Source organism: Camellia sinensis, chromosome 8 (genome assembly GCF_055761805.1).
Source record: "Camellia sinensis isolate YWXY chromosome 8, ASM5576180v1, whole genome shotgun sequence".
NCBI classification, from domain to species: Eukaryota; Viridiplantae; Streptophyta; class Magnoliopsida; order Ericales; family Theaceae; genus Camellia; species Camellia sinensis.
Window position 1 is genome coordinate 44,691,093 of NC_138968.1, and position 19,690 is coordinate 44,710,782.

Below are 19,690 nucleotides of genomic sequence, written 5' to 3' on the forward strand. Positions count from 1 at the left end.
TGATTCTATTAAATGGCTAAAATATTTAATTCAAACCTAATTGATTGTCTTTAAATTTTTCACTAAGTTTTTTTTTTATAATTTAATTAATATATTATTTATTATTATTATTTGTAGCAAAATCTTATTATTTAAATTATCTAATTTTACTTCTTTAATATATCTAATACTCATATAATTTTATTGGTAAGACTGATAAATCAGCATTTAATATTAATTTAAACACAAAGTGAAATAAAACACTTTTTAAAGATAAATAAATTTAAGCTTTTTTTTAAACAAAATACTAACTATGTAGGGTATTTTACTAATTTATAATAATTATGGACATGTATTTTATTTGCTTAATCATTTCAGGAAGTAAATGTGTTTGAATTAAAATAGTCTAGATACTTAACAGATTCAATCGATAATTTATGAATTAAATAGATTTTGATATATATGCTTTAGTAACTTACTAGACTCAATCAATAGTTTAGAGATTAGGGAGATACTTTAATGATCATTTGGAGGTAGAAAGTATAATAAACCCTTTTCTGTTTGGGAGGGTTCATATTTTTTTTAATATTTAAGTAATGTTTTTACTTTTTAGATTTTAGATGCATATAATATAAATAAAGTATAATATTTGTGAAAACATTCTTTAAAACATTCACTAAATACAACCAAAAAATTTTTTTTACAAAACTTCAGTATATTTTGTATTTTTATGTATTTATTTATTTATTTATTTATTTATTCACAAATATTTTATTTTTAAGTGCATCTAGGTTGTGTACATCTAAAAAAATAAAAAATAAAGTAAAGTAAAGTAAAGTAAAAAAAAAATGGTGATAAATCTATATTTCCACCTGGTACGTCATTAAGGATAAGGGCAAAACTATTAGGGCCATAAAAACATTTGTTGGTCAAAAGGACATTTACCACTGAAATTTTTATTTTAACCTATCTGTTCTAAACTTTATTTTATCTGTTAAATTTTTTGAACTTATTTGTTCAAATTTTGTATCTATCTGTCGAAATTCACCAAACCTACTTTTTTCTATCGGTTAAAATTCACCGAGTCTATTTGCCTCAATCTGTTGAAATTCACCCAGCCTATTTGTACCTATCTGTTAAAAATACCAAAATGTTCACAAACAATATAACAAGTACATAACCTAAGCTTCTTCACCTCATAACAAACAACACTTTAACATCACTTAGCATAATAACCAAAATATTAGGATTGTAAAGGCGTAAAAGTTGTTGCCAAAGTAGTAAATTACATAAATGAATAGGTTAACTGTGTCATAAATAAGGGGTTCTACATCTAATACATTATCCCTATTTTGACCTGTAATAAAGTAAGAGAAAGAATAGAGAGTGATAGAAAGTGAGGGCCCCTTCACATGGTCTATTCCATGTCATTAGGGATGGATTTTTCTATATTTATTTAGTCTACATACTAAAGCAACAGACGAGAATGAAAAAAGAAAAAAAAAAAAAAAGAAAAAGAAACATCCACCGGAGCAAATCAATATATAAAGCAGACACAAAACAGAAGAGAATGAATAACAAAAAGGGAAGAGAGGAGAAGAGAACAATTCACTGAAGAGCAAATTAATATCCAAAGCAAACATACACATATACATATATGTATGAATATTGTCAAAGTAATTACAAACGGAGAGTTTAAAGATGATAAGGAAGAGCACACTGATACTCTCACCAATAAGTTGTGACCATCTATTTTGTCGCTCCGACAATTACAATTTCCAACGAAAAACCGTAAATACAGTTTGTGTCAAAGTGAGTAGAAGTAATGCCAAAGCAGCCATAATTGCAATCATTCCCCACAGGTTATTAAAATAATTCCGGTTCAGAGTTGCCCTGTACAGATTCCAGGGCTGGCTGCAATAGATGTTCACCCTGTTGAAGATATCAACATACTGGAAATGCGTGCTTGTCCCCGAGACCGTGTCACTAATCTTGTTAAATAAGTTGGAAACCGCTTCGTCATCACCTAACCAATTATCGATGATACCACAACGAGAAAGTATTTTGACATCCTTTGGACAGTCAATGAGGCAATCTAAAAATTTCACATAATCAGTGACATAACTGAGTTGGTTATCAGGACTATATTGCTCGTATGCAATCAGGTTTCTGAAGAATGACTCTGTCCTGCCTTCAATAGTTAAAGGTGGAATCTGCATTACCCCACTTTTGAACTTGACATCAAACAAGCTACCTCCTGTAACCTCAAACTTCTCTATCTTAACTCCAGCTTCTTGGAGCTCTCTTGTATTAGGAATAAATCGCCAGTTCCCTTTTCCTTTTTTATTCGAGGCATCTTCAACAGGCTCCAACCATGCAAATGACAGGCGCCAGTTACTGTGTATCAACCTGAGTAAATGACTGATCTTACTGTGTGACTCTTTTCCATCTTCCCTTTTACCGGTACCTGGTAAGAGATCACTAAAAAATCTCAAGGCCAAATAAATGAGCCTCTTATGGTTGCCTGGTGCCTCGATCATATCAAATAACTTGCACAGTATAAAGAACGGAATTTGGTTTTCAAATAACATTAAATCGCGCTGCAACCTATTAAAAATCCAGTCCATTTTAAAAATAGGATCATTCTCATCTCTCAAGAATTCCATATCAAACTTCCGCAACAATTCAATGATAAAGCAGCCGTCCAGTACCATCATTGTGATCATTTCATCTGAATCAAGGCTTATAGGTTCAGCATAAAATTGACGTGCTTTTTGTTCTAGTTCTCCAATAGCATCGACATATTCTTTTGGACTCTGATTTTTTGCTTGAAGAAGTGAATGAAAATAGCATAACTTGTGCCGCTCCATCATCTGTAGGTTTTGTTTACCACGGTGGTAAGGACCTATTGAAATAATCTCTGGGTCATAGGCCTTGTCGTTTAACTGACGTAGTTCTTCATGTAATCTAAATATACAAAACTCCGTTGGTGGATGGGAGAAACGTTCAAGCATTTCATAAATATTCATCGAAACAAAATCTTTTCCACCACTCCACGCCATTTACTTAAGAAGCAATCTAGTACCCTGTTCCAAACAAAACACTAAGTTGTTATAAAAATGAATTCCAATGTGCCAAAATCAAATATGCCACCTATTTAAGGTAGTCGATGTCACCCACCAAGTCCTGGTCAATTTTTATACTCTATTTTCTTGTTCGACAATTACCAATTTAGAATATTATAGAACATACAATAATTTTACCTCTAGAAATGTTCTTTCCCCTGCATCAGAATTCATTTGGAGAAAAGACAAATATTGTAGTGTAATAATAGACTGAACCAGTAACAGTTGAATTCAGAAGGGTAGAAAGCATTGTCTTACTTTTCTTCAAAACTATTAGATTCCTATTAATCAAGAAATACTTATTTTTCATTCATAGATCAACTTTATAGGTAGCCTAAAATTTAAATGGGCAAAAACCTTAACGACCATTTAATCGGGGATATCACTTTCATAGACACTGCTGGTTTGGCAACTTAACAAAATAGTGAAAAAGTTATTACACAAAGTCAACTCCTCCTCCCTACTTTTTCTACACGTATTTTCATAAAACATCAAAAAGTCACTAAAACATCAAATAGTCAAAAAGGTAATCGTGTGTAATGCCTTTCTGTCTTCTTAGTGGATTGTTTTGTGGCTTTTGCCCTTGGTTTTTATCATTTAAATCATTAAGCCGATTTGTTATTGATTGTTTGATTGGAATTTGGTATTTACTATTTAAAATTAAAACATAATCGCGAATCAATATCCCGAGGGTCTCTAAATTTTTTATTTTCCATTAGTTAGGTGGAAAAGTCTTTTAACTTTGGATAACAACATTCTTTCATCATTCTCAAACTATAATGACTTTGGTTGATAATCGAAACTTAGATCCTTTGATTCAACATTCAGCATGTGAAACTTTGCCTTAAAAAACCAACCTAAGTGATTTATTCATTCTTTAAGTATTGGAAACAATTAGAGCCTATTCTGAAACAAAAATAATGAAAATTTTCAAAAAATACCTATCATTTTCATTTTTGCACAAAAAAAGTTGAAAATTCAAAAACTTTAAATTTTGTATTTCCAAAGATATGGATTGTTTTTAGATTTTTTTTTTCCCCCCCTATAACATTTTTAGATATAGTTCAGTAAACACCATTTATATGCTCTCCAAAAATGAAAACAAAAAACAAAAAATTAAAAATGATACCAAACAGGGCCGTAAAAGCCATATTCAAGATGCTTGTCACTTTGTTGGTGACATCTCACAAATAATCTAAATCTTCATCTTCCAACTAGAACAAGATACCTGAATGAGTAAATTTGTTGGCATTCTCACGAGATTTTATAAGACAATCCATCATCCAAGTCTCGATCCATTAGATTTTTATTGCAGGTTTTATTACTATTAATTATTACTAGTGCCTTTTGCCTTTGTCTCGTTTGTCCATGAGTTCCAGAAACTATATGACCAAACATTCTACATCAAGAACCCTCTGGCTTGGAAAGAGAAATAACTCAGCTTATTTTTTGTTAGTTCCTCAACAAATAGCGCAAGATAATGAGTTTCAATTTTCGTATTTATACAAGCTTTTATTTTCGCACTTGCTTATCCGGCTCCTAATTGACTACTTATCATCATAATGAACATTCCATTTAAAAACAAACTCATCAGGCAATTTACGTTCTATGATCTATTGGTTCTTGTCAATATGGATAGTGTTGGAAAATAATGATTTTTCGGCAACTTTAATTCGAAATTAAAGTGGGACCCAATTGCCGATTGAGGTGAGTCCGAGTGGAGCTGTATTTTCTTAAGTAAAATGATTACAATATAAAAATGAGCAGCCGAAACCATAGGTTGTTAATGAGAATTGTCTCATAAAGTAGGCATCAATAAAGTTGGGCTTAGATTTGAACTTAGTCTTGGTTTGGACTGAGTCTAGGCTTTTGCTTGTGCTTGTACTTGCGTAGGTATTGGGTTTGGTCTTAGACTTGGATTTGGACCTAGTCTTGAGCTTGGATTGGCTGTGCTGTGTTGGGATTAGCTTGAACATGTGTTTTAGATTGGGATTAGATCGGGTTGTGACCCAACATCCATATTGCGACCCATCTGTTTGAATTATTCGAACATCATTATATACATATTTATTTGTATATATTAAGCACATAGGAGTTTTAGACTTTTGTAAACTCTCGTCGTTTGATGATGGAGCTGATGACCATATTAGCAGCCATGAGTTTTTAACCTTTGTAACTTTAGCCCTAATGACTAAAGTTGATGGCCTTGGTTAATGACATTTGATGGCCCTCATGATGATAGCCTTTACGGCTAGGGACTCCCCTACTTGTATAAATAAAGGCCTTTTCCCTTCACCTTAGTAGGATGTTTTTGGAGAGATTATTGATATGGAAAATGATATCGCGGTTTGATAGAATAAAGTTGGAGAAATTTTTTAAACCAAAGAAAAATTTTCCTATCTTCTTTTTGCTAGCCCTTTCTTTGATTCTTGTTGGAGAATGTTGCTATTGTCAAGTTCGCCGAAGCTATTCAGAAGGTACTTCTACTATAGCTGGTTTCGACCATCGCATCCTAGAAGAGAGACGCCGACATACCTTCAGCACCCATGGTGAAGCGGCAAATCTGTTTTAAGGAAATTGTGGCTACCACAAGCTTCGATTTACTTTCTTTGCCGTCTCTATTAATTATTTTAATTCAGAATTGTTTTTTCCTAATAATCCTGTTCTTCAAGTTGTAATATTCAGATTTCAATCATTCCTATATCTTTAGTTTGGTAATTTATTTTGTATTTCATTCTTTAATAATAAAGAAAATTTGTTGTCATTTTTATTTAATTTTATTTTATATATTTTTCTAGCATTATTATGGAAAAATACCAACAATCTTAAAACTGATTTTTATAAATAATTTTTAATAAAACAATTTAGTTTTTATTATAGTTTTATTCTAGTGACTCTTGGAACTAAAATTAATTTAATTGCCTAGAGTTATTGGATTTGAGTTATTTATTTCTAGTAATTTATTCATGCAATATATTTTATGTTATTTAGTTGTTATTGCATGAGTTATTTGGTTATTAGTACATGAGGTTTTAATAGTTGATAAAATAAAATAAGAATCTTATTTCTTAAGATTATTTCTAATTTATTTGATTTGTTTGTTATTTGTTTTGTAGCTAACTTTTTCTACAGGTTTACCTAAGCATGAAAGGAGGATACAAATAAACAAAACAAAACAAATAAATTGGGACTACTAATTTTTGTTTTGAACAGGATTACCTAAGCATGGATTGTACAAATACTAGACCTTCGGATTTTTGGACATACTTGTGAACTTAATTATTCGCTTTGTTGTGGAGAATTATTTCGGATTCAATCCACGTATTAATTTGTTTGTTTGTAAATTTCATTATTTTTGATTAATTAAATTCTGGAAAAATCAAAGAGCTAGATTTTTCATTTTGAAAACTTCAAATATTCGTCTAGTCGGGCAGGTTTCCGATGGTATAAAATATCCAAACAAGTTTGTTTTGGAAGAAAATTTAGTAAAACAGTTTTGGTTTTTCTAGTATAATAGTCTTATTACTGTGCTTGCTTATGATTATGTTGCATTATCGCATGGTGCTATAACTTGGCATTGTAATGACATTAACTCTTATTCATTCTATTTATTTTTTGAGTCATTTCATGTTTGACGTGTAATCAAGGAAATTACTCCAAAATATTTTTATATTCATGGAAGTTTAAATCTATTATTTAAGTTGGATGGTTGGAATGCCAACATTATGACCATAATATTTCCATATGTATATTTGATTCATAGCCATGCAACTCATGACATTCTTGTAGCTACAATGCATTTATAGCCGTTTGAATTAAGCAATGAGAGCTATAGCTGAAATTATTTTTGTAATATTCACTTTACTAGTTCATTAACTCGTCTTGTATCTAAGTGTGTATATAAACAGTGAGTATTGAGATTTAGCAAGAACGAGGATAGAGTTTTGTAATGTATTTTATACAAAGATAAGCATTATAGGTGGAGAAGTATAGTGTTGGCTAAACAAATCATCCCGTGAACTCAAATCTTGCATGTTTGGACAATTTACAATTGTAATAGTTGCATTTCAATTTGTAGTAGTTTTAATTAATAATTTGTGAAAGTTTACCATAGTGAAGGGGAAAAAAAAAGGGAGAAAAAAAATTATAAACCTTCGGATTTGTTGAAAAAGTCTTTGGGATTAATTTTATTATTCCCAAAGTGTTTTAGTTTTCTATAAAGAAACCAAATTTTAGCTTTGGCTAAAAAGGTATTTATGATTTGTATTCAGAAATGGCAACTGAGGCAAATTTGGTTTTTCATGGGTTGCAAACCTTTGGGATTTGATGAAGTTTTGAGAAAGTCTTTGGTTATAATTTGATTATTTCCGAAGTACTTTGGTTTTGGGAGAAGAAACCAAATTTTAGCATTAGCTAAAATATTTTTGATTTTTATTCAAAAATAATGGGCTCAGTTATGGGAGTACCGATTAACTTTTATGAGTGGTGTATTTCTGGTAGTAAATTTTTTTTTGCTTGGAATTGTTTTTTTAACCTGATTTATCCCCTAGAAACTTAATTTTGAATTTGTTTCCCATTGACAATGAGTCAAGCTCTTGAAGGTTTTGTCTGAAGTTAACTGGGTTTTAAGTGGAACCGTTGTACCCCTCTAGTCTTCCTGTAAACTTTCTTGATCTTGTTTGATTCTGAAGTTAGTGGGGAGATTAGTTTCAATTAAATTTCAGTTTTTGAGATTTCCTAGTATTAATTTGGTTCCTGGAGAAATAGAATAGTTGAAATTCTGTTGTAGTTTTTAGAAATGGCTTCAAGAGATGACAACAAAAGATGTTCCACCTAACAACCTTATGCCTTGCGAGATTCTTAAAGGAATATCAAGAACGATCAAGTGTGATTAGATGAGATCATAAAATTGCATGATAATATTTCTGAATTAACAATGTAAAGTTCTGTCAAAAAGGCAGTTACGTTGTCTAAGGTGACTAATTTTTAGTTATTAATCCGAGGCAATTAATATGTTATCCTTGTGTCAATTAGCACGTGTGATTGCTATATGACTCTGTTTAAATGCAAAGATGAGACAACCCGTTGGGGTGGGTGAATATATTTTCTGAATTTTTATAATTCCGAATATATTCTTTAATTTGTGGCTGCTAATAAGTGCAAGACATGATTCCTAAGAGGTGTTAGATCACTGGCTATACAGTTATGAGATTGTTGTTCCTAGTAGTGAACAGATTACTAATCACATGTTAAGACATGATTTCTAATAATGAAAGAATCTACTGATCCTATGTCATGACGTTGTGATTCCTAATAGTGGAGTGACTACTGATCACATGTCAAGATGTGATTCCTAGTAGTGAAAAGCCTACTGACCACATGCTGAAAAATTAGTAATTCCTAGTGATAAGACTACTGGCCATGTCATGAAGTTCCAAATAGTAAATTATTGAACACTGGATCTGTGTTTCCTAATAGTAAGGCTATTGACTTTAGAGTGACAGGTTGGACCAAATAGGGTTTAGTGCCTTGAATTCTGAAAAGACCTAATTTGGTTAATGACGGTCTGCAAATATTTTTCGGAGATATGATTTTGATAGTCTCATAATCATTGTGATATAAGGTATTATATAAAGACCCTGTATGAATTTTTGGAAAAGCCGAAAACCTTCGTTTAAATTCTACAAACATGGAGGTGTCATGCAAAATGTAACCATACCTAAACCCAAAAGGATTAGGATAGGCCTAAAATCCGTTGAATTTGTGTTCAACAGTTATGCACAATATATTAGTGCATATCGGTTTCTTGTGAAATTTAGAAAAACCGAAATTTAGATTTACACAGGACTACCATCATGGAATTGAGGAAGCGGTTTTTACGAGAAAAGAGATGAGCCAAGAAGATGTTAAAAGGCTATGACTTTAAAGTTTTTCTGTCTAATCTTTTTAAACTTATATGGTGGCTAGTCAGGCTAAAAGCATCTTTGAAGTTGCAAGTTCCCTAGAAAAAAGTTATTAATTTAATTTTATCTTGCATAGGTAGGAAGACCTGGGATGCAAGTGAATGATAGCTGATGAGACAAGCTTATTATCAAAGGATACTGGCAAAAAGAAGGCTTGGATTACTTTGATATGTGATCACCAATTATGGTGAGTCTGATCACAATTGTGCGAAGTCCGGAGATGCATCAAAATGGATGTAAAGACAACTTTCTTAAATGGAAACTTAGATGAAGAAATCTATATGGAGCAACCCGAGGGGTTTTTAGCTCCAAGGTAACATGAGAAAGTCTGTAAGCTTGTTAAATCATTGTATGGTTTGAAGCAAGTCCCTACGTTATGGCATGAGAAGTTTGGTAATGCTATGTTGTCAAGTGGGTTTAGAATCAATGAGTGAAAAATGTGTATATGTCAAAAATACTGACAGAGGTTATGTCATTGATGACATACTCATTGTTGGTAGTAATGATGAAATGATTAGAACTACCAAGAAGTTGTTAAACTCTAAATTTGGCATGAAAGATATGAGCCTTGCAAATGTGATTATGGGTATTGAAAAAATTGGTAAATCAAATACAAGTGTGTCAAGGACACTGGTAGACTTTGAGTCTACGTTTGGCCAAGAATAATGGTGAGAATATCTCTCAAACTAAAATATTCCAGTGTCACTGAAAGTTTGATGTATCTGATGAGCTATATAAGGCCAGATATAGCCTACTCAATTAACAGGCTTAGATATACGAGTAATCCTAATGCTACTCATTGGAAGGGCATTATGCGAGTGTTGGGTTATTTATGCTACACCCGAGATTATGGGCTGCATTACACCAAATACCCAGCAGTGCTAGAAGGTTATAGTGACACGAATTGAATATCTGACATAAAGGACTCTAAATTCACTAGTGGTTATGTGTTTACCTTTGGAGAGCCAGTTGTGTCTTGGAAATCTTCCAAGCAGACGTGTTTATCAAGATCAACGATGGAATCTGAGTTTATTACTTTGGATAAAGCAACAAAAAAAGCTGAATGGCTGTGCCAATTCATTGAAGATATTCCACGTTGGCTGAAACAAGTGCTCGCTATCTGTATTCATTGTAATAGCCCATCGGTGATTGGACGGATACAGAGTAATATGTATAATGAAAAGTCTAGATATATCCGTCGTAAACATAATTTCATACGTCAACTACTCTCTAATGAAGTTGTCCTATAGACTATGTAAAGTCTCAAGACAACATTGTAGATCCGTTAAACAAAGGGTTAAATCAAAAGTTAGTAGAAAAGTAATCAAAAGGAATGGGGTTAAGGCCTTAATCAAGAGTTACCATAATGGAAAACCCAACCTAGTTGACTAGAGATTCCAAGATCTAGGTTCAAAGGGACAACCTAATTGCGTGTAACAGTTGAGTCACTGAAGAAGTAAATCCTCTTGCCATTTCATTATACAGTGATACCCTGTGGGGTGGAAGATTAAGCTGATGCTTTTAATGACCTGTTTGATGTGAATAGTCAGCCATGGTATAGCGAGATACCTTATGTAGGTCACCTATATGATTGCGAAGTGGGGCCGCTTCTTTAAAAATTAACAAAGCCGAATTATTTAAAAACACTCAACGAACCAGGCAAGTGTTACAGGGCCAAACAAGACACAACAGTGACAACAAAACGATGATTGAAGTAACTCCTGTGTGAGGTCTATTGTCTTGGTTTACACAAACGACAAAACAGCTCAAAACATCACGTTCACTGGTCAATCAGTAAATTCGATGAGACTTTCACTACGAAGGGTTCAAGGCCTACAGATACCTTTTCTAATGCAGGGTTAATCTGTGTGCTCTCTCCAAGTCTTTGTTGTTAAACGTTGTCTATTTTTCTTTATTCGGCCAATTTTATTCTTGTGAGGGATTGTTAGAAAATAATGATTTTTCGACAATTTTAATTCGAAATTAAAGTGAGACCCAACCATCAATTGAGGTGGGTCTAATTGGGGTTGTATTATCTTAAGTAAGAAGATTACAATACAAAAATGATGAGCCGAAACCATTAGGCAGTGAATGAGAATTGTCTCATAAAGTGGGAATCAATAAAATTGGGCTTAAATTTGGACTTAGTCTTAGTTTGGACTAGGCCTAGGCTTGTGCTTGTGCATGTGCTAGGTTTGGTCTTTGACTTAGATTTAGACCTAGTCTTCAGCTTGGGCTGAGTTGTGCTGTGTTGAGCTTAGCTTGTGCATTTGTTTTAAATTAGGCTTGGATCGGATTGTGACCCAACATCCGTATCTGTTTTGCGACCCATATGTTTGAATTATTCAAACACCATTATATACATATTTATTTGCATATATTAAACACATGGGAGTTTGAGACTTTTGTAAACTCTGATCTTTTAATGACAGAGTTGATGATCATATTAGTGGTCATGAGTTTCTAACCTTTGTAAGTCTAACCCTAATGGTTAGAGTTAATGGCATTTGATGGCCCTCATGATGGCAGCCTTCATGGCCATGGCTAGGGACTCCCCTACTTGTATAAAGCCTTTTCCCTTCAACTTAGTAGGATTTCTTTGGAGAGATTTTTGAGATGAAAAATGAGATGGCGTTTTCAGATAATGAAGTTGGAGATGATTTTTACACCAAAGAAAAAAATTTCCTATCTTCTGTTTGCTAGCCATTTCTTTGGTTCTTGTTAGAGAAAGAGTGTTGTCACTGTCAAGTTCGCCGAAGTTATTCAAAAGATGCTTCTGCTCTAACTGGTTTCTACCGTCATACTTTGGGAGATAAGACTCCGGCATATTTCCAGCACCCATTGATGAGGCAATAAATCTATTTTAAGGAAACTGTGGCCACCACAAGCTTCGGTTTGCCTTCTTTTCCGTCTCTATTAATTATTTTATTTCAGAATTTGGTTTGTCTAATATTCCTGTTCTTCAAGTTGTAATATCCAGATTTCAATCAATCCTGTATTTTTAATTCTGTAATTTATTCTGTACTTCATTCTTTAATAATAATAAAATAATTGTTTTGTCATTTCTATTTAATTTTATTATATATATTTTTTTAGTATTATTATGGATATACCAACAGATAGAAGTTCTTTCCTATCTATTATTATGTGGGACTACCATCCCTGAATCAACTGTTCGTTATTTATTTTTACATGTTAAATATGGAATTTCCTTCATATGTTTTTAAAATATATATATAAATAAATGTATCCTCGTACTCGTGTCCAACTTTTTATCGGTGTCCCCATATCCTAAAATCAAAGAAAATGGAGAATCCGACTCTTAGACACGTATCTGTGTCCGACACTTCTGCCGAGTCCGTGAAACATAGGCTATTGATGGATCCTGAAACAAGACTAAACCTAATCAAATTAGGAAACGAAATAAGAAAATTAGTATTTGGTTAGATTTGAACTCTCAACTATTTCTTTATTAGTTAAGGTTTTCCTTGCTCATTTAGGTTTTGATTTCCTTATTAATTTAGGATTGGGTTTGAGGTTAGCCTATAAATACACCCATATACCTCTATATTTATGATTCATTAGTTTTGTGATCTTAGAGAGAAATACACAATAGTGAAGATGAGAGATAGATCATTATAGAGAGAGTGTTTGTGAGATTTAGTGTGAGAGACTCTTGGTAAATTCAAAGCGACCCCGTGGGCGTAGCCTGCAATTTGGGTGAACCACGTAAATCTCTTATGTTGCTTTTGTGAGTTTGATTTTCTATTCTTTTACTTCATAGTTCTAGATTCGTTGTTTGCTCAAGTCCTAGAGTTTGGTATTGATTATATATATACCATAACAATATAGAGATAACTGCCACGGACTACGTATACATAGAATTTACAAGCATGGAAATACTAAAATACAAAATTGTATGTATGTGCGTATCAAGTGGAATAAATAATGGAAAACTCACAAGATACAAAGAATGTCGATAATTGTCTAAGGAGTCCGAAATCACCAGAAACAATAGTAGAATGAGTAGACCGGTAACACTTTCTTTGATGGAATAAGTGAATGAATTAGGAATCTTTGGCTTATTTTGGGAAGATGGTAAAAAGTGACTTTTTGACTTTTAATCAAGCTTTTGGCTTTTTTAGACAAATGATTTGGGAAGTTGGTAAAAAGTGACTTTTGACTTTTTTAATTAATGTTTGTTTATGATGTCAAATCATAATAAAATAACCAAATTACTCCCATTTATTTAAAATATTTACGACTTCACCTATGTAACACATTTTGACCCATGAGGGTAAAATTGTAATTTCACTGTTGGCTAAAAACCAACTTCCCAAATGAAAAAAAAGATAAAAAAGCCAACTTTTGGCTTTTGCTACAAACCAAAAAAAGTGACTTTTAGCCAACTTCCCAAAATAGCCCTTTGTCAATAACACTTTATTTACAAGTTTGATGCCAAAGTAATAATTGTTTCTCAATTAGGGAGGACAGATAAAAAGTACAGATTTGATTCAGAAGAACTTAAACATACATACATACATGCATACATACATATAAATATACTAGCGGTAAACACGGTCTTAAATAAATAATTAAAATTTTATCTTAAAAATTAAAGTAATAATTTTAGAATTTAAAGTAAAAAGTAGTTTAAATTATATGAATAAGATATTTTCTTAAGTCTTGTTTGTCATCCTCTAAAAAAGCCAAAAAACTAAAAAGTCACTATCCTATTTAAGTCACATCATTCTTATTTAAGTCACATCATCTCTCTATCACATCATTTCAAACCTAACCCATACTCAACCCATATTTCATAAAAAGTCAAAAAGTGCACTTATTTAGAACATCCCAAACAACCCCTAAAGTCGTGTTTCAATTGTGTTATCAATAATATTTTATTTTAAATATTAACTAATAGATTAGTAACATTTTAGAGCAAAAAAATTGTATGAAATATAAAAATTACATTTAGCATAAAAGTTAAATATATATACTTTGACATTAGATTTTCTCAAAGGACATAAAAATTAAAATTTACAATTTAAAATTGCATAATAAAATTCACCTCTAAATCATTTCGCTCCTCTTGTTATTCACTTTCAACTCTCGTTTCTAATTTCCTTCTCCAACCACACTTTTTTATTGCTCATTCCCCAATTACCCTTACAATTTTCAACCCTACAATCAACCTCTAACTAAACTTTGTTAGAATCTGTACCAATCATATATTATGATCATTATCCTTGTTAACTAAGCTAACCTCTTGTAAATGATATCACTGAATAGTTTATCTGGGAAGAGATTTGTGTAATTTATAGAATGGTTAGACATGTAGTGCAAGGTTAAAATTGGTCAATTATTAAAAATATGAGAGAATCTCAAATCAATTAGAAAACGGATTAAAAAAAATCCTAATTTTATGGGGTGAAAGTTTGTCTTATATTTGGTGCAAGTCCATTTTATATTTGATGCAAATCTTTGCTGGCATCGGACTTGCATCCAAAGCGATTCAAATATAGAGAAACAAATTTTAGTTTGCCCCACTAATACGCAATTTTCTTAAAATATAAACTCAAGGTTAGACGTAACTTTAGTTGGTCACAAACTGAATAGAACAACATTTGTGCTAGCCACTGTTTTAAAAGGCTTGCAATGAGGCGCAACCTTACGCTTCGAACAAGTCAAGGTGAGGCACAATACGCAAAGGCGCAGCTTAGGCACTGAAGCGAGGGCTTTTTTGAGTCACAAGGCATGGGTTTCATGGGCTTTACCTATTTTTCTACTCCAACTATTAAGTGCTTTTTTTGTGAGCATACCCACAGAGATTCAAAAATCTTCAATACAAAATGACCAAACGTGGTCAAAAGATAATAGAAAGTGATAAAAGATTGAATATTTTGATTTATATCTTTTGTTGGATATTATATTTCTAATTTTTAGAAGATTGAATATTATGTTTAAAGATTATCGAAAATGGTTATAATTTTTTAACATGATTGTATTTATTGTTAGCAAATATTTTTAAATGGTTATCATGTAATTGATGGTTATTAAACTTTTCATGTGTAATCGTTATGTTTAATATATAAAATATTTTTAGTTCTGAATTTTTTGATTTAATAGATTGGTTTAATAATGACATTAAAGTTGTCATGTTCGAGTTTTGAAAAAATAGAAACTAATTTAATGAAAACAAATTAAAAAAATTATATAAAAATGATATTTTTTTATTTTTTTCACCAATTTAATTTTTAGTTTCTAAAAATTTGAAAATACATTTTAAAAACCATACCAAATAGAACTATATAACCAAGAAAGTTACAGCATTAAAAAGTCATTACATTTCAAACAATATACAAGTTAACCAACCCAAAATAAGTTATATGATAACTTTGCCTTTGAAATAGATCGTTTGCAAATGAAATATGTTTGATTGTTGTTTAGAACAAGATTCAAAATTCAAGGTCAAATGTATTACAATTGAAAAGTCAAGAATCAAAGTGACATCAGTTCTAAATTATAAGGACTAATAGTGTAATTCGCCCTATATTTTATTTACATATATTTAATATAATTGCATTAGAAACTTGACATTAAATTTTTTAAATAATATTCATGCTACTTTTGGATAATAATTACGGGAAAAACAAAATAAAATTAATTAAACAAAAATGAATTTTTTTACAATTATTTAATTCATTTCTTTTCATATTCTTAACCCAACCAAAACAAAAAATAGTTTCTTTCACTTTATTCTAATTATATATATATATATATATATTAATTTAACTGAGCATATAATATATAGCATTTTATGTTTTTTATATTTCAATTTCATTTTTATTTTATTTTTAATTTTTGTAAACATTTTTGTAATGTGTGATATATAAGTGTTGAATAACAATATTCATGTGGTCTAATAAGTATGGAAAAAAATTAAAGATCTTAGAAAAAGAAATTAGAAAAATTATTAAAAAATAAAGTGTATAAAGTATATTCAAAATTTGTGTGATGTACGATCCCAATCAGAACAATCAGAAGGCATGTAGTCCACATATTTTATTTTCTGAAAACTTTATAATTTTCAAATGGCATTTTTAGAAAATTGATATCCAAGTTTTGAATAATAATATCAAAAGTGGTTAATAAGAAAATTGGCACAAAAAAATAAAAAATAAAAAAATTAGGGAGCTCAAAAAAGTAGTTGAAATTTTTTTTAAAAAAATAAAGTGTGATGGAGATTTAAAATTCGTGTAACATTAGTTACAACAATAATAAATTTTGGTCCATATTTTATTTTTTGACAATTTTTTTAGATTCATATATTGAGATTTCATCATCAATTTAAAAAATAGAAAGTTTCCATATTGATGAAAATTTCAAAGATTTTTTAATTAACGGACAAAATATGAAAGGTATTTCCATAATATTAAAAATAAAAAATGAAAAAGAAAATTGATGAGAACCAATAATGTGATGACACATATATTTTTACATCATAAAAATTTATAAATTTGAGAAAAATTGATTGAGGTTTTCATCAAGAACGATCTCACAACTTATTTGCTTATATTATATAATTTATATTTAATAGAAATAGAAATAGAAATAGAAATCGATACTTAAACAGAAAACAGTATGTACAAATCAATTAAGTTGAGTTGGAGAGTAGAGATAGAGGAGGGCTTACCAGATAGATTACAAGGTGTCCTTAAAATCGATTGTGATCTCTGCATAGAAATAATAAAAGTAGAATGAATGAATCAATTGACTCCTTAACCTCGCCTTTTTGTTTGATTGGAGGAGTTTGAAATTTAGTAATTGGAAGCAAAGAAGAGTGAGAGAATGAATTACGAACGAACCTTCATATACGAGGAAAGTGCCTGGAAGGGAGTCACCGAGTCGAATCCAGGGAAAGAAGATGACCAAAAATATAAATATATAAATATTGCCTAAACGTATATAGAAATATTCTTAACATAAATCATTTTGTTAACCAATGTCTATCCCATGGATATAAATATATAAAATCTCTAATTTGACGTTAATATCTTTGAGTTGAACTACTTAGACCAGTCTTAGACGGATTGAATCATTTAATTTACAGTTAACATTAGAAAATTATGTGTATTTATAATTTATCAAAATGGTAATTTTGTCATCTACCTAAAAATTTATATATTTTGTATTTTCAATCAATTGTGCATAAATAAAACTTTATTTGAAAAATAAGTGAAAACAATAACTATTTTAAGTCATATATTTTAGGATGAATTATATTAACGGTTTCTGTAATTTGGGACTTGTATTACTTTAGTCTCTAACTTTTCAATTGTGAAACATTTGACTCTGAATTTTGAATCTTGATCCAAATAAAGACAATTGAAAACACTATTGTAAAGTTGTTAATTTGATAATATATAAACTAGCTTCGTAAAAATAAATGTCAAAAAATTATTTTTTAATTTTTAAAAATTATTTCTATCCACCAGAGATAAAATTATATAAAAATGATAAATCTTTTAAATATTTTTTTTTAACAAATTAATTTTTAATTAGTAGCTGTTTTTGTTGATGTTTTTGGATTGTTATCATGTAATAGATGATTGTATTTATTGTTAGCAAATATTTTTGAATGGTTATCATATAATTGATGGTTATTAAGCTTTTAATGTGTAATCGCTATATTTAATATATGAAATATTTTTAGTTCTGAATTTTTTGATTTAATGGATTGGTTTAATAATGACATTAAAGTTGTCGTCATGTTTGAGTTTTGAAAAAATAAAAACTAATTTAATGAAAACAAATTAAAAAAATTATTTTAAAAAATTTTATAAAAATGATGTGTTTTTATTTTTTTTCACCAATTTAATTTTTAGTTTCTTAAAAAAAATTTGAAAATACATTTTAAAAATCAAACCAAACAGAACTATATAACCAAGAAAGTTATAGCATTATTCACTAAAAAAAAAGTCATTACATTTCAAACAATATACAAGTTAACCAACCCAAAATAAGTTATATGATAACTTTGCCCTTGAAATAGATCGTTGCAAATAAAATATCTTTGATTGTTGTTTAGAACAAGATTCAAAATTTAAAAATAAATATATTACAATTGAAAAGTCAGCGATCAAAGTGACACCAGTCCTAAATTATAAGGACTAATAGTGTAATTCGCCCTATATTTTATTTACATATGTTTAATATAATTGCATAAGAAACTTGACATTAAATTTTTTAAATAATATTCATGCTACTTTTGGATAATAATTACGGGAAAAACAAAATAAAATTAATTAAACAAAAATGAATTTTTTTACGATTATTTAATTCATTTTTTTCATATTCTTAACCCAACCAAAACAAAAAATAGTTTCTTTCACTTTATTTTAATTATATATATATATATATATTAATTTAACTGAGCATATAACATACAATCGTGACATTTAAGCCACTTAACTAAAGCCGTGACGGAGGAAAAAATCTACCCCACGAGAAATCCCAACAAAGTCACATGAAGTTAGCACAATCAGGAACCATAAGCTACGTACTTGGGAGTTGTAGTGAAAAACAATAGACCCACAGCAACAAACCAATACATAGCTAACAAAATCATGAGAGCAATCATCACATCCCCCAGTTTCTTCCTTGATAGATCACAAGCCTCAAACCCTACGGCAGTGTGCCCTCCACTCCATGTCAGGCGTGGCAATATGATCAATTAGGATGGGTCACATGAAGACAAGAAGCAACTAGAAAACTGGTAGCTATCGTCCCGCTCATCTCCTAGTCTCTAACTCGGCTAGCAAATGAACCACTATTTCCATAGCAGTGACTCCCCAATCACTCTTGACAAAAAAACCACCCTCATATTGAGTCACACGAGGATCACACAATCAACCATCATAAAATAATCAACTATAAATGATCCGTTGCAAAAGGCTAAACAAAAGAATTTTTCAAATGAACCCAATAACAGCCCAATAACAAAGGAGATAGTGAGCCCATTTGATAATAAAAATTAAGTCCAAAATGGGCCACTAATAAATCAAAAAACCTTACCAAGTGGGGCCAACAGCCCATGCTTTAAACTCCCACCAATTCCTCAACAAAGACCATTTGATAGTAATAATGGTCCACTTATACAATCACACTGTGGGCTAACACACCACTCGGCAAATGTATATAAAAAATATATAAAAGATAGCCTACTGCAATACGTAAATCACATGTACACCACGAGCTGAACCAATTTCACACGAGTGCCAGCTGCACCACACCCTTCCAAACACTATACTACATTTTAATCAAAACCAGGTTTCAAAACCAGCCCACAGAATTTAAAACCCGTCTCGAAGAAGACAAATCAAATATCAGGTTTCAAAACCAGCCCACAGAATTTAAAACCCGTCTCGAAGAAAACAAATCAAATACCAGGTTAGAGTGGGCGGGAAAGCGTACAGCTGTTCCACGCTCGAGAGCTCACGTGTAGCTCACTCTCTTGCCGAAACGCTGACATTATTTGGCTTATTTTAGGAAGATGGTAAAAAGTGATTTTTTAACTTTTAATCAAGTTTTTGATTTTTTTAGACAAATTATTTGAGAAAT

At 30.8% G+C, this 19,690-nt stretch overlaps 1 protein-coding gene and 1 long non-coding RNA gene across 3 annotated transcripts in view; one reads left to right on the plus strand and one right to left on the minus strand.

Annotated features, from left to right (window-relative positions):
* Positions 1-19,690, plus strand: part of LOC145788997 (uncharacterized) — a 185,020-nt gene that overhangs the window by 97,088 nt on the left and 68,242 nt on the right. The window lies entirely within an intron of this gene.
* Positions 1,587-17,056, minus strand: LOC145796916 (UPF0481 protein At3g47200-like). Of its 2 annotated transcripts, XM_082882568.1 has the most exons (3): positions 16,936-17,056; positions 16,764-16,803; positions 1,587-3,065 (listed from the first exon to the last, which is right to left on the minus strand). In XM_082882568.1, the coding sequence occupies exon 3, from the start codon at positions 3,039-3,041 to the stop codon at positions 1,749-1,751; it is 1,293 nt and encodes a 430-aa protein (XP_082738694.1). In that variant the 5' UTR covers positions 3,042-3,065; positions 16,764-16,803; positions 16,936-17,056; the 3' UTR covers positions 1,587-1,748. The 2 variants fall into 2 exon arrangements, with proteins under 2 accessions (XP_082738694.1, XP_082738695.1); XM_082882569.1 differs by lacking the exon at positions 16,936-17,056 and having other exon boundaries at positions 16,764-16,921.